The following is a 16,500-nucleotide window of genomic DNA, read 5'->3' as shown; positions in this document are numbered from 1 at the left end:
ATGCTGAGCACGATGAGATAATCGGGGATCTCTTGCAAGATTTTCTTTCTCTGGACTAACGTCTTTCTTTTTGTTTTTGAAAACAGATGTTTTTGTTTGGTCATTATTGCTAAGAATAGTGGTTCACAAACTTGGTCCTCAAGGTCCAATGCTTCACGGATATCAATGACTGAGCACAGATGGTTAATTCAAATTAACTGAGGTACTAATCAATCACTTGCATGGTTATTCTTAATGCTTGGACCATTAGGGTGCATTGAAGACCGAGTGTGGGAACCTCTGGCTAAGGATATAAAATAGGTTCACAATAGCTGATCATCTGCTATAAAACCACAAATACCATCATTGTCTTAAGGCCACAGGTTGACTGTCAAGTAAATTAAAATGTACATGTATTTTGCATTCTTTATTTGATTATGATGAAAGAAAGAATAAAATTAAAAAGAAAACAAATGACAAGAAGCAAATTAACGCCGTCACAGGGTAGGAACGTTGAGCATCCCGGATTTCCGATGATTTTTTCCTTTGTCTTTTTCAGGGTGTACTCTAATGAGTTTAAAGGTGGTCTGAATGGTGTAACCGAGGAATGATGGGCTGGTAACATCTTCAACCATGATAACGTACTCCCCTGGTGGAAGAGGAAAACAAACAAGTCTTACAAAATGTTAATCACACATACAACAGAACACGTGCTTAGTAGAAGCTTGATGTAGGTGATGCAGGCAGAGGGTAGAAAGGCCCTGCTTGCTAACAGTCTGAAGAAGACATGGTTAGTAATGTTAGTTGATGTAGGAAAGGCTACAGAAGTTGTTCCCAAACTTTCATGAATCAGGTCACTCTAGAGCAGGGGTGGGGAACCTCAGGTCCGGGGGCCGTATGCGGCCCCCGTAGCTGGTCTGAGTGGCCCTCCCACCCGCTTGGCAGCTTTGCCGGGAGTCAAGTACAGGCGAATTCTCGCGAGAGGTCGGCCGGTTCCTCTTAACAGCAGCCGGAGACTGTCAGTCCTATTCAGCGGCAGCCGCTGGAGCGTGGGACGGCTGCAGCAGGACAATTTGTAAGAGAAATTTTTACATATGGCCCCCGAAGGATTTTTCCCCATAAAAACGGCCCTTGGCACAAAAAAGGTTCCCCACCCCTGCTCTAGAGTATCAACTATTTTCATTCATGGCACCCCTAGGTTAAAGTTTCTGATTACGAAATTAAGAAAAGTGTGTGTACTTGTCACCCCTAGGGTCAGTGTTGTGGTGGTGGACAGGGTTGTGCTTCTGTTTCTCCTCATATGTTATGATTGGTTGTCACCAGCACTGGTTTTGCTTATCACATTGACCATACAAAATTTAATCTGGTCCTGGACCACCAACTGGTGGCACCTCTGCAATTACCCCGTGGCACCCAGTTCAGGGCCCATGAGGCTATAAAGAAGAGATGGGTACTGAGAGTGTGCCAACACAAATACATGTATATAAAAGAAAGATGCGAAACATATATGGAATCACAAAGTACAAATGAACCTATTATGAGCAGAACACTCTTCACCACTGGAATTCTTACCATAGCCTCTTTAGGATTCCTTTATTGCAGTTCTGATTACCTGACGCAATATGATCAGGAGCATGACATTATTCTGTCCAAACCCTGTTCGCTTCAGTAAACAGAGTAACATGAGAATAATGAAGAAAATTTAGTACAGGTCGGGTCTCCCTTATCCGTGTATTCCGAAAACCGAAATATTCCAAAAACCGTGGTTTCTCTGAATATTTTTTCCCCACGATTCCTTTTTTCATACTTGCCTCATCTCCCGGTGTCTACGGCGGCCTCCGGGATCCTCTTCAGCGGCATCTCAGGTCCCAGGGGTGCATTGCCCGATTGTCCGGGCACGCCGGTGATGTCACCCCTGGGACCGGAGATGCCGCTAAAGAGGATCATGAAGGCCGCTGTGGACGCCGAGGGACACCGTGGACATCAGGGGACCATCGGGGCACCATCAGGGGACCAGGTAAGTATGAAAAAAATTCCAAAATCCTAAAAAAATCCCTTATCCAAAATGCTTGTGGCCTGAGGATTTTGGATAAGGGATACTCAACCTGTATAACGCTTTGCAGAGTTTAGTGATGTGGGAAGAGCTCAGTGGTGAAATATCCTGGACACTTTATGATGCAGTTGGGTTCATGAGGCTAGTCGAACTTCTGCCTCACCTGGAAGCCGGGTAAGCAAAATAGTTCTCCTCTATACATCAAATAAGGGCATCATTTGCAGATATCAAAGATGAAGTCTGATCAAAAAAGTAGTGGAATGCAAATATGTATGATAAATGGTGGACACTGATGGGCCAAGATTTCCCTATGTTTAGGTCCAATGCAGTAGGTCACTTATGACCTCATGGGGTCTCGGTCTGCCTGTGCCTAGGATGGAGAGTAATATAAAGAATGCATGTCTGGCCAGCAAGTATCAAGATGCACAGGGATGGTTATTTCTGGTAACAGTGCGGTGGGCATGTCGCCATACTAATGAGGATTGCAGATGGGATAGGCTGCATTTTCAGGGGCACAGATTTCTCACTTACTTTGGTGGATTGTCACATTAGCATATGGCAGTAAGTACAGAGCCACGGCAAAAGGGAAAAGCGTTTGCAGAAACATCCATCTCTGAATCAGGCCCTAGGACTTCCTAAACTTTGCTGTCCATATAATCCTGCTACCAAACCAGATTGATTCAGATAGGGATGAACATGTTTGAATTTTTAAAATCCGAACACTACCGGACTCTGTGATGCGAGCCCAGATCCAAGTACGTTCAGGTCTTCCCGCCCAAACTCAGAACCCGGAATAAGGAAAAACGTCATCATCCCGCTGTCGGATTCTTGTGAGATCTGGATCCATATAAGTCCCTGCGACTCGGCGCCATCTTCACTCCATTCCTGGAGAGGGTAGTGAGAGGACATGTCTGTGTGTATTAAAGTGGCGTAGTGAGGCATGGCAACCTGCTATGTCGGTCTGGGGGTGGCTCTGCTGTATCAATCCAGTCCAGTGGTGCAGTGCTGTTTTATACCAGTCAGGGTGACCTGCTCTGCTGTATCAGTCCAGTCCAGTGGTGCAGTGCAGTGCTGTATATATCAGTCTGGGGTGACCTGCTCTGCTGTATCCAGTCCAGTCCAGTGGTGCAGTGCAGTGCTGTATATATATACGTGCATCCCGTATCCGAATTATTCCAAAAACAGTGGTTTTTGGAATAATTCGGAATTTTTTTTTTTTTTTACCCCCCCTAACCCTCTTTTCATACTTACCAAGTCCCCGAGCGTCCACAGCAGGCCTCCGGCATCTTCTCCAGGCTCTCCAGCGGTCCCAGGAATGCATTGCGCGAGTGTGTGCGCGCGCCGGTGACGTCACCGGTGCGCGCGCACACTCGCGCAATGCATTCCTGGGACCGCTGGAGAGCCTGGAGAAGATGCCGGAGGCCTGCTGTGGACGCCCGGGGACTGCGTGGAGGCCGAAGGACCACCGGACACCATCAGGGGACAGGTAAGTATGCTAAAAAAAAAATTATTCCAAAAACCGTAAAATTCCCCTATCCAAAATACTCGTGGTCCCGAGCATTTCGGATAGGGGATACTCAACCTGTATCAGTCTGGGGTGACCTGCTCTGCTGTATCCAGTCCAGTCCAGTCCAGTGGTGCAGCGCTGTGCTGTCAGTCTGGGGGGTGACCTGCTCTGCTGTGTCGAGTTCAGTCCAGTGGTGCTGTCCTGTACTGTATATCAGTCCATTCCAAATCATTTTTTACAGGGGCTGCCCTGTGTCATTTAATTAAGGGGCTCTGCCTTGAATTTGCGCCAATTAAATAAGGGACTCTGCCCTGTGTGTTCACTCCATTTAATGAAGGGTTTCTCCCGTCAGCAGTAACAGGGTTGCTGCTGTACTGGGGTACTGTTGTAAATTTTAAATTGCAATTAGCTGTGAAGACACAAAGGCACTGGCACTGTAGAAGAGGGGTGCTGCTGTCCTGGGGGGCTGTATCAGAAATTAAATGAAGTTACTGAAGACACACTGGAGAGTAATCCGGGCACTGTGGGAGAGGGGTGCTGCTGCCTTGGGGTGCTGTAGTAAATTTTTAAACACAATTAATTAGCCAGGAAGACACACTGGAGAGTAACCCGGGCACTGCGGGAGAGGGGTGCTGCTGTCCTGGGGTGCTGTAGTAAATTTTCAATTGCAATTAATTAGCTGTGAAGACACAATGGAGAGTAATCCAGGCACTCTTTTTTTTGTGGGGGCTCAAACAAACAAATTATCTCAGCCACAGTTATGGCAGACCCTGTTGCTGAAATGGTTTATTAAACTGTGCATGTCCTGTTTATATAGAACAATTCCATCATGCACCTCTTTTTTTTGATGGGGTTCAAATAAACCAATCATTTCAGCCACAATTGTGGCAGACCTTGTTGCTGAAATGATTGGTTTGTTAAACTGTGCATATTCTATTAATACAGCATAAGGGTGGGCGGGAGGACCCAAGGACAATTCCATCTTGCATCTCTTCTTTAGCGTCATTCGGTGATAATACGCAAACAAGGCTGACTGGAAGTACTCAGTAACTTTATTTACAACTTGGGTATCAGCAACTGATGCAGAGTTAATTTTAAACAGCATAAGCTTCTTGTGCCACCCATTCCCATTATTTTCCGAATAAGATGCAAGTTATCGGAAAAAGTCACATGAAAATACGCTTGGCGCTACAGAGTCACGCCACAGCATGGCATGACAAGTAGGGCTGCTTAAATTGGCCAAATGTATGTGGACACAACTGTATTATATGCAGATGCATCCACCCTATTGATTGGTGTACAGTAATGGAGCATGTGTGATGAAAAAAACATGCAAAATCTGTCTGCAAAACTGGTATGCCAGTTCTTCATCATCCGCTTCACTGTCTCACAAAGGTATTCTGTAGTGTAAAAACATTGTGCAATCAGCACATGATTCACTTCATTTAATAAGCAATAAATAAAAAATTAGAAAGGGGTGCGGTGGTTCCAAACTGCGTAATTGGCCACTCTACGAGTAGAATAAGCAATGATAAGACAGATGTCCCTGATATGGAAGCACAATGCTAATCAAACACCTGTGATTAGACGACAGACTAGAAGCCTCTCTATTAATGGTAATCAGCGGTAATCACACTCTATCAAGAGTAGCGCAAACAGGTCCATTATTAGCACAGAAGAATCTCATGTGCACCCTGAATCTCTAGTGTTTATATTTTGCTTATTATCAAACAAAATGTTTTCAATTACCTTAATCAATTCGCTGCGGCACAATGGACACCATCTTTGCAGCGTCTTATGCAAATGTCAGTGTGTCTCCAGCGGGAGAGGATTGCTCACGATTATTTATAGTTTAAATGTGGCTTATTACAATAATTATGCGATGCTTTATAATTGTCTTTTTTTACTCTCAATATATTTCAATAGGACACGTGAATGGAAAGTAACCAAAATAATTTTTAGGGAACATTATAGTGAAAATGTAAAATGATGTGACGGCTTTTTAGGCAAAGCTAAAAGCAAATACCCATAATACTAAGATGTTGCAGATATTCGAGTATGAGTATATAGTCATATAATAAGGTTATTTAGCATACCTACCAACATTTCAGTTGGCCAGCGCTCTGTGGGCTGCTGGCCATGCCCCTGCGCCACCGTTTCTCTGAATAAACGCTGTGGACACGCTGAGCAGCGACAGACAGGGTCACTCCCAGCCAGTGTTCCCTCTAAGCTGTGCGCGTGTGCGCGCGCACACAACTCGCCAAGCCCGCGCACAGACATTACAACTGAGCGCACAAAGGTTAAAATCTTGTTTTAGTGTGCCACAAGTTTAATAAGGTTGAAAATCACTGCTATAGTCTATATGTGTGGTGTGTGAAGTCTGTAAACATTCAAATTGCTTTATTAACTCAACAGAACTCGAAACCTAGGCCTGTATACGTTATGTGACGCACACAAATGTACATTTCCTTCCAAAGTTGCACAGCCAATATCTTTTTCTGCACAAAGCCTTCGTAAAATTAGAGGGAACATTGCTCCCAGCTGCCCTCCACACACCCACACACACTGCGAGACGCTGCCGGGCGCAGGTGGGATGCAGGACAGTCACAAAAAATCATAACTGTCCCGCCAGAAGTGGGACAGTTTGTAGGAATGATATAGTGATACTGGGCAAGGGCATTTAGGAGAGGAGGAGGCCTGTTTGCAGACTCCTCCTTTTGGGAGGAGCAGCGCATTGCAGCGCTATAGAGTCCGAGCATTAGAGGACTCCGACTGGGAAACGTGTTCAATTTACAGTAGGATTGATTTTCAGTTTAAAGGTTAAAACATCAAGGAACCCTACATTCGTCTATGTAACGCTACTGATGTTTTGTCAATATTCAATTTTGCGTGGAATATAGTTTTATATTCAATTTTCCATTAGTAAATCTGAAAATGCATAATTGAATGACTGTTGAATGCAAATCAAATGCAAAATGATCAAAAACCCAACAGAGCCGGTTTTTGTGGCCTGCCCACCCGCCCGACGGCTGTGGAGCGAGTCTCATACAGGGGAAATCTCCTGTATGAGACTCCCTGCACAGCCGCCAGACCACACAGACCGGCGACATGTAACCTGTGGCAGCCGCCGGAGTGTGAGACGGCTGCAGCAGGACGACTTAAACGTTTTTTTTTAAATGGCCCCCAAGGTATTATGTCTCAATGTTAACGGCCCTCGGACCCCAAAAGGTTCCCCACCCCTGATCTACAGTATGCTTTTAGTGAGTGGAAAGCCATTTAGAGGGCACTTTAAGAGAGGAGGATGGCAGTGTGCAGCCTCCTCCATTCACGCCCAAAAGCTGTAAGTAAAAAGGGGGTGGGGGGTATGGCCTGATCATAAAGGATATGGCCTCATGGCCAGATTCCCATTTATATCACTCCAGGAGTCACGGAGATGCAGGCTGCCCCCGGTGATTGGTGTAGACTGCAGTACCAACTCTAACACAATAACAGGAGCCAAATGCAGCAAATAATGTCCCTTCTGTGGGTGACACCTGGTTGCGGCGCGTACCCCCCCTGGGACACCACTGACACCCAATTTGACTTTGCCACTCTGCTTTACACTAGAGTTCCACTTAGTCCACGACTACAGCAGGGCCGTACCTAGGGGGGGCTGGTGGGTCACGCGCACCGGGCGCTGGAGGGGGCGCGAGTGTGAGGTCCTGGCAGCGGGTCCGGGGACAGGCAGCGGGGTCCCGGGGACGGGCAGCGGGGGTCCGGGGACTGGAGGGTTAACTCCGGCTCCTAGCGCTGCCGGGCGGTGGGCGGGAAGCAGATTTTGAAAAGATTTGCCTGCAAGTCTTTTCAAAGTCATCAGCGCTTCCCGCCGCCAGGCAGATAGCGCTAGGAGATGGAAGACCAGTCCCTGGACCCCTGGACGTTGCCTACCCCCGCTGGCTGCACACAGGTATGTTGGCAGCGGGGGTCCAGGGACTGGTATGGCGGCAGCTTTCACTCACTCGTCACTCCGTCTCCTAGCGCTATTTGCCTGGTGGTGGGAAGCGCTGATGATTTTGAAAAGACTTGCCGGATGCTGATTGGCTGAATTCAGCCAATCAGCGTCCGGCAAGTCTTTTCAAAATCTGCTTCCCGCCCACCGCCCGGCAGTGCTAGGAGCCAGAATTAACCTACTCCAGTCCCCGGACCCCCGCTGCCTGTCCCCAAGGCAGTCATTTGGTGCCGCCCCCCCTCCCTCCGCAGGGGGGGGGGCCGACCAAATGACTGCCGCTCCGGGCGCCGAAACACCTAGTTTCGGCCCTGACTACAGTCAAGGATTTAAAGATGTCTGGGATTGAGCACAACTGCGTAAATCAATTTGAGGTACTAATTAATTCACAATTACTCAAACATAGATATCCTTAAAGCCTGGACTGTAATGATGGGGTTTGGGCACCTCTGCACTATTCCAATCAAAGTTTGATGTCAGTTATGATTTGTGCTGCTGAGTCTAGTGCTAGGAATAGGATACATTTAGGATAAATCGCTGTGTTACTATGCAATGCACCATCTGGTGCACTCCTCAATACACTAACAGGAGGAAGAGCAAAGTTCTGAGTTATTTGGAGGTATAATCACCGAGTGCCTCCCATTGATCATGTTGATAACAGCAGGGGGGGGTTGAATAGAAATGAGGGATATGCCAGGAGATGTAAAAAAAACTTCCAGCAGGATGGATAGACTTATGGGGCCAAATGTAATAGGATGAGAGCTTCAGAAAGTGAGAGATTTTGGGAGAGTTTTCCCATTATTTTTAAAGCAGCAATCAGTTACATGGCAAAACCAGGTTGTTTTTGCCATGTAACTGATTGCTGCTTTAAAAAACATTCCCAGGCTGGTGTGAGGGGGAGAGACAAACACTCCCCTCTCCCTACCCCCCTTTAACCAACCAGCTATATCTTCGGAACCAACTGACCCATTTACATGAGACCAGTATTATATTGAAGAACTTTTGAGTGGACTTCGAATGATTTTGGTCCCGTGAAACTGGGCTGTTTGGTTCAGTCATGAAATTACATTTAAGAAATGAAAAAAAAGGTTTAACCTCAATATCCCTGGAACCAATTAACCCATATGGATCCAGCCTGGTATCAGATTGAAGGCCCAGCGATTTGGGTGCGACTGAGATCAACCTCGAGCTTCAGTGATGCCGAAGAGGGAACTGGCAGCCGTTGAACTGGGTGGGGGTTGGCATTAGCAGGTCCCATGTTATCCTATAGGGAAAACGTTCCAGCTTTGCCTGGCAGTATCTCTGGTTCCCAGGGGGCTAGAGACACGGGGCTGGGCTCATTGGAAAGCCCTATCACTCAGCTACAAAATGGGCTAATGGGTGGTCCTGTGCACCCCCGTACCACCCCCTAGATTCACACTAGAGGGCTCAGACTCTAAAGCAGATGCACAGATCTCCAGGAAAATGGCGCTGCTGCGTATATTTCTGGCAATTTCTGCAACGCTGCTGATGTCATCACAGACTCAGGTGGTGTAAGTTTTAAACAAAAAGGGTGCAGCTGGCACTGGTTGGAGGAGATGGGCAGAGAAAGAGAAAGCATTCAGGGTGAAATGTAATAGGATGAGAGTGAGATATTTGGTAAGAAATCTCCAGGTTTTTTAAAAGCGGCAATCATTTACTGCAAAACCAGTTGAGTTTGCAGTGTAAATTATTGCCGCTTTAAAACACCTGGAGATTTCTTACCAAATCTCTCACTTTCTGAATCTTTTATCCTATTACATTTCACCCACAGATTCTAATTGCTGCAATTATTAGAGGATTGTGAGCATTGTTGTACAATATATACAAACTATATTTATATATATATATATATGTTTTACAGGCACATATGTCTAAGGAGTACTAGGTCTTACCAGCCGTCTGTAATGTGGACCAGGTAGTGATAATGTGATTTAAGATACCATATTGTGTATCATATGTTACAAGTCCCACAGAAAATGTAATACATATGCTTATTTATGACCTCTGACACTGCCATTTATTTTCAAGTTTTTGATGCATAAATTTCCATCTAACGGGGGTTTCTTATTCTCTCAGTGGGGGTCACTTCCAAACTCAGAAAAACACAGATACACTGCACATCAGATTCCGTTGCGCTTTACAATTGTATATATGTGACCAGGAATATAAGCTTACAAAAAAATACATGGACTGAAATATAAAATCCAATGTAAATAAAATAAAATCCTACCAAATTGCTGACTGACAGTCAAATGGTTGACATAAGTTTTTCACTTTTTTGTCCCGCATGTCAATTAGAGATGTGCAGGTTCTGATTTTCTCTTATTTACTCTGATTTCAAAGCAGGATCTTATTGGCTATCAACTGTCAACAACTGTCATGTGATTTGGAATAGCCAATAAGATCCTGCTTTGAAATCAGAGTAAATCAGAACCTGCACATCTCTAATGTCAATATAGTTGACATGGACACCGTCAAAGTGAACCGCTTGCCATGCTTCGGGCACGATGCCTCGCTGCTCTGAGCACACTATTCTATTTTCCCTTCATGCCCTAGGGCCTAGTGAATGGTAAGGCCTGATATACCGCCTGCTGGGACATGTTGGCTCAAAAAAAATAAAAAAAAATTTCATGTCGACCTTGCCATTGTTGACCTAATACTTGTGTCGATCTTCCAACCTTGTTGGCTTTAGCCATATCGACCTATTTTATGTGTCAACCTAAGCCGTGTCAACCTTCAGTGGTCAACCCAACACATATCGATCTAATATGTGTCGACCCAACAACCGTATAGTACAAAAATAAAAGGCTCCACAGTTGAATAACGTAATGCCAGCAATAGGCATGTAGTGGGTTAAACATCCCTATCTGTGTGTCACCCTCTGAAGCATGTGACTCGGGGATCCAATAGGGTTAATAGGTCTGGCAGTGTTGACTGGGATGTCAGTAGCAGGAAGGGGAGGAGACTTCCTCTTCTTCCTGCTGAATTTCCCGCCCTCCCTCCCTTTTTGCTTTTATTGAGGGTGGTGGGTTTCATCGTGTTAGCTGATAGGCGGGAAAGAACGGCAGGTTTAATCAAATTAGCTCACATTATGTGTTGATGTTACGTATATGGCTTGTTTTCGGTGCACTCACCTCTCATTGACTTAGGCCTTCGCTGGATCACCCGTTCGGGGACAGGGACCCCACCCGGCCGGGTGGGTAGTCAGTGCAGTGGGGTGGAGTTGGATACCACTTGTTTGAGTTAGGCCAGTTACGTTTGTAGTTGGGGTGGAGTTTTTAGTTAGTAGCCGTTCTTTCTTGGCCACCATTAGTTAATTAATTAATTTAAATAATCAATCTAGTTTAAGTTTCGATAAATAAATCAGTTAACAATTTCTGCCAAACCTATGTCTCTAAGTCTTTATTTCAGGTTTAGTTATATAAGCTAAGAATGTTTAAGGATTTTACATGCTAGAGGAACACATAAGATGTTGGGATGATTAATATATAATGCAAATATTTCAATGACTGTACACTTTTTTTTTTTCATAAATGGAAACTACAGTTTGCCGGGGAATTTCATTTAAGTCCGGTTAAATAATAAGTCATCCTCCCATTCAGAATCCTCCCAGTTCAAAACTGGGTCAACAATACAGACTGTATCTGTCCAACAGACATACCTTTCTAGTCAGATGTTTCATTAAATAAACATAGTGAAATGATTCTTCTAGTTTCGCAACAGGTGGGCAGAGGTATTCCCCATTAAAGAGCCTTTAATGCTGGATTGTAAATGAACTGTCTGTGCTATGTAATGAAATGAAGCACAGTTTAGGTAGGGATAACCGTGCTGATTTTATCCTGGTATTACTGAAGCAAGTAATCTGGGCGATGGATCATCCCCATCTACAGAACAAGAACCCTTTTGTTGGAAAATGGGTAAACTAAGAAAGCCAAATTTATATCTTAAAACACTTTTTTTTTTTTGTTCACACAACACAGATATGGGTCAAAACGTACAGTTTCCACATGTACATTATCATTTCAGGAAAAGATATTAACGGAGATATTTTTTGCCATGTCTGTTATTCATTTTGTAATAGAAAACAGCGTCTTTTTATCTAGATCAGTGCATTCTTTTTCCAAATGCGATAGAACCCCACCTGAATGGCAGTTTTGCATTCTTTTTCCAAATGCGATAGAACCCCACCTGAATGGCAGTTTTGTAAGGGTATCACTAGTACAAAGGTTATTATGGATTTCTTGTGCTTACTTATAGTGATGTATCTCCGTTTCGCTGTTGTAGCCCATGTCACTTTTAATTGGGATGAAGTTAACAATCTATGTGATGGGCCTTGATTCTTCTTACAATCAATTGGAAATGCTATACAATCTGAGTTGTATTGTTTTATCGCATCCTCAGGCAGCTGCACATATAAAATACAACCCTTTTTATTATTATTTCTCTAGGAACTTAACTGTATTTGTTCAAATGGCGTATGTAAGCAGATTCATGAACTAGCAAACTAGAAGTTGGAGTCCTTACTAACATCTAAGACATTAGTGTTAATTAATAATTAATATTCCTAGAATTTTATTGTATTCCTGATATGATGGGGTACAATAATCTTTCTCTTTGTGAAGAAAAATACCTAGGGCCAAATGTAATAGGGTGTGGGAATCAGAAAGGGAGAGATTTTGGGAGAGTTTTCCTATTTTTTAAAGCGGCAATCATTTACATGGCAAAATCAACCTGGTTTTTCAGTGTAAATGATTGCCGCTTTATAAAAATGGGAAACTTTCCCAAAATCTCCCACTTTCTGATTTTGACGCCCTATTACATTTAGACCCCTAGTCTATAAATGGATAGGGGCATTCTTGCTTACTTAAGCTGCAAAGAAGTAGGTTATTATGGATAGAGGCTGACAGATTAGCCAGTGATCGGAATGTCCTGTGAACATTTGCGTCTTTTTTCTCTACCGTATATTTTTCCCTATAGGTTGTTTCTTCTTACCGTCATAAGGTTTTTCAGTATCCGATGGTGCGGTCAGTGTCCAACTGGTGGTTCAGCTTTTTGCGCACCACAATAGATCAGAGCATTGTCCACTGGCTGCAGCATACTTATACATTTGCAGTAGCGGCTGTGAAAACAGTGGCAGCCTGTACTGTTATAGCGTCCACTTATGAATCACCCCCTGTGTCTTCGCCATGTCCATAAATTTGATCAATCTAATCTTGTAGCAAACGCCGCGCAACATGAAGAAGCCATGTGTAAAGCCCCCATACACTATGCAATTTGGGCACTATTTTGCCCGATTCGGATGAATCGGGCTCTGAAATCGGTCCAAATCGCCTATAGAGACATCCCCTCGGACGAGCCATGCGGGGGACTACAGCTGGCGGAGGAGCTACCAGAGCCAGGCGGAGTGAGCAGGGGGGACGGGGCAGGGAGCTGCGCAGAGGAGGAAGCCGCTGCCATCAGCGGGAGCAGGGGGGCGGCGCAGAGAACCAGGGAGCCCGGCAGGAGAAGATGCTGCAGCAACGCAGCGCGAGCAGAACACTTCAAAAGAAAAAAAAAGCCCATACAAATGAATAAGAAGCCATTGATTGGCTGAGACCTCAGCGGCTTCTTGCCCGGCTCCCTGTGTTGCCCCCCCTGCCTGGCTCTCTGGTCGCGGGCATACCCCCGCTGCTGTCCCCCGCTCCCATTGTCCTTGCAGCTCCTCAGGAGTTGCATGTGATAAATCGCATGCGATTTATCACATGCAAAACTTGGCACATGAAGTGCCATCGCATGTGATCCCTCCTGGGGAGCTGCCGGGGCAATCAGGTCCGACTTGTCATTAGGGCGTCGGACTAATGTATGGGGGCCTTAAATGTGAGCAAATCCTCTGTGATTCCATGTCAAGATAGAAGCTAAATTGACTCACTTGAAGACCAAGTGCACTTCACTATCTGATCATTAAGGAATGCCAGCACCTCCATATAAACTGACAATCAGTTTGGTCTACAAAGCCCAGGTTTAAGCTAACACCAAGCCAACGGGACAATATATCTACAATAATCTCAACAATCTCACATAGGCAATTGCTATTATAAAACCATGTAAAACCAAAGTAAATGGAAGTCTTTAATTTTGCAATATGATAGGTTATTAGTCCCAGGTATTGGTATCCCACCAAATACACTGAAAGAGCAGTCCACATGATGCTCTGAAATGGCACAGATCCCAGTGGCTACATGCAATCCGTGGCTACATGCATGCACAGGTAGACATGGTAAATAACAGCATCATCATATGTATGAGGCTTAATTCATACATGTTCTACGTTTCCTGGCTGAGACTGTGGCTGATACTCAGAAGAAAGAGGAATCAGATACACCTGATTAAAGATAATAATTGCGGTGTGATAGAGAGGTAGTCCTACCCGACTGGGACAGTGGTGTGTAAACTAACTGAAGGGAGAAAATATTGTAGGGTGGTGGAAAGCTGCAAAAAAATTAGTAGAATTAGAGGATATGATAGGGAGGAGGGGGGGGGGGTGCAGACAGTAAGTAAATTTACTTAATACATTTTATTTATATAGCGCGCTTTTCTCCAACAGGATACAGTCAGGAGGCAGAAGAAAATGTGAATTACTAAGAAGGATGTTGAAATCATAAAAGATGAAGGGGATGTCAGACAGTAAAACATGAGGGATTTGTTCATCAGAAATTGGAAATGTACTATATATGATACAGGTTGAAGGGAAATATTCTTCAAAAGAAGAGAAGTATTAGAACAGGAGTACAGTACATGCACTGAAACTGGAGGGAGGGAGGTTCAAGGGAAATCTTACAGAAAGGGTAGTAGACAAGGGGAATAGCCTCCCGTCAGACAGTAGGGGTGTGGTATAGGGGTCCGATAGTCGGGATCCTGACAGTCATTAGCCCGACGTCGGGATCCCGACTGGCCGGACCCAGACAGCATGGCGAGCGCAACAAAGCACCTTGCGAGCTCGCTGCGCTGGCCACGCTGCGGGCACGGTGGCTCGCTATTCTATTCTCCCCCTATGGGGTTTGTGGACCCCCATGAGGGAAAATAGCCGGTGTTTTGACAGTTGGGATCCCAATGTCGGGTAAATTCCTGTCGGGATCCCGACTGTCGGGACCCTGTCCGGCACCCGACAGTAGAGGAATTTAACATGCATGGGATAGACATAAGGAAATCCTTATGAAGAAATAAGGAGCAATTAGGGTTTGAGGAAAAAATCTGGTTAAAAAAATGACAGACTAGATGGGCCAAGCGGTTCTTATCTGCCGTCAAATTCTATGGCTTTATGTTTAAGAAGCCAGTGACCATACTGAGACGTGAGTTTCTTTAGGTTCAGTTATGCGGTGAGTGGCAAGATTCGCTGCTGTTTGTCCACATCATTTATGAAAGAAAGCCACAAGCTCTGGTTTTTACTATGACATTGACCAGAAATTATTTGAATTAGTCCTGGACCCCCAACCCAGGGCAACCCTGCAAGTTCCCTGAGGCATCCAAGTGGAACACTGGACTAGTGAATAAATAGAGGAATACAGGTCTACTGAATACTGGTTCCACCACCTACAGATGTAGCCGTCCTCAGCATTGGCGAGCGCTCACCAGATCCCCCTAGCTGGCATCGGGTAGTAGTGGCGGACGGTGACACGCGAGAACTCACTCGCTCGTGCGTCCCTATGTGTACTGTACCTTGGAGGCTTCGGTGGCGACAGGGCAGGCTTCAGGGAGTTAGGGGGGCGATGGGTGCAGGTGTGCCGCCTGTGCAGCAGAATGCTCACCATTCAGATGGATGGTGGGACCTGGGGGATGGTGAAAGAAATACCAGGAGCCACTCTAATGAGAGTGGCTCCAACTGTATAACCTTGGAATGGATGATTACGTAATATTTACCTGGCCTGCCAGCGTTGCTACTGTCTGCCAAAGGGTTCTCTCTTCTCCCCTTACGCTCTTTATTCAGTAAATCCAATCTGAAACAGAAACAAACCGTAAGCATGTAACTTTACAGAAAATAACCAGAATGATTTCATTATATGTAGCACCATAAAATAAGGAATATAGTGGTGAAAGGACTGTTGGCAATACTGTAGGTAAACTTTTCTTTGCTTTTACCCAGTATTCATTGCTAAGAAGTGGAGGGATGCACCAAAACACGTTTCATGATGATACAATAAGGTTAGTGATTAAACATTAAGCAATATTTAGAGGACAACAGTAAACATCAATCAGGAAAAAAGGAAAATAAAACAACAACCCATTACTTTATACTGAGTACATTTCATAATAGAAAAAGGTTTGACCGTAATTAACTATTGTCTTGTGTACTTCACAGCACAAAAAGTTAGTAACTGTAGTTCTGTTACCAACTTGTCCATAGTAAGACAATACATCAATAAACTTTTTACTCTAAAGCATCATTGCCCCTTCCCCTCAGTGGAAGCCCAAGAAGCCAGTGCACTCCTGCCAGACAGCTTGCAAAGCATGGCGTATAGAGGCTGGACTCCGTCAGACCGAGCTTGGTTGGATGTGTCTGTGTGAAATATTATCGCCTGCTCCTCCAGAATGGCAGGTAGGGTCCCAAAGATCATGTGGCACTCCCAGCCTCTCGGAAAAGAGGGCAAGCCTCCTTGAGTCAGCCTCCTACTGTCTGCATTCACCTCTCCTGCAGGAGACCACAGCTACCTCCCGCAGCTGTCTGATTACAAAGTGGAAGTGTGCCGAACAAGGACACAATTTGTGCTGAATGGTGTCATCATGACCCCACCACCCACTTTACTATGACACTAATCTGGTACTTCAGTATATAGCAGTGGGTGGGACCATGTGGATGAGATCACACCTTTCAGCTATTGCGATGCCACACCCCCTGCTGTGTTGACCTGCTGTAGCTTTGTCAGTAGGCTGTTTCATGACAGGAACTATAAGGCAATCGCACTGAACTGTTCTGTATTG

The 16,500-nt window shown here is 45.0% G+C and overlaps 1 protein-coding gene across 1 annotated transcript in view; it reads right to left on the bottom strand.

Annotated features, from left to right (window-relative positions):
* Positions 1–391: 391 nt before the first annotated feature.
* The window catches only part of MORN1 (MORN repeat containing 1), a 417,830-nt gene continuing 401,721 nt past the window's right edge, over positions 392–16,500 (bottom strand). Inside the window, exons 13-14 of the mRNA XM_083163328.1 lie at positions 15,442–15,518; positions 392–628 (exon numbers count right to left, since the gene is read on the bottom strand). Coding sequence (XP_083019454.1) covers positions 477–628; positions 15,442–15,518 — 229 coding nt within the window. The 3' untranslated portion in view covers positions 392–476. The remainder of the gene's footprint in view (positions 629–15,441; positions 15,519–16,500) is intronic.

The sequence above is a fragment of the Crinia signifera genome, chromosome 19 (genome assembly GCF_055691185.1).
Source record: "Crinia signifera chromosome 19, ASM5569118v1, whole genome shotgun sequence".
NCBI lineage: Eukaryota > Metazoa > Chordata > Amphibia > Anura > Myobatrachidae > Crinia > Crinia signifera.
Note: the sequence above shows the minus strand (reverse complement) of the source record. Positions and strands in the feature narration are given on the sequence as shown.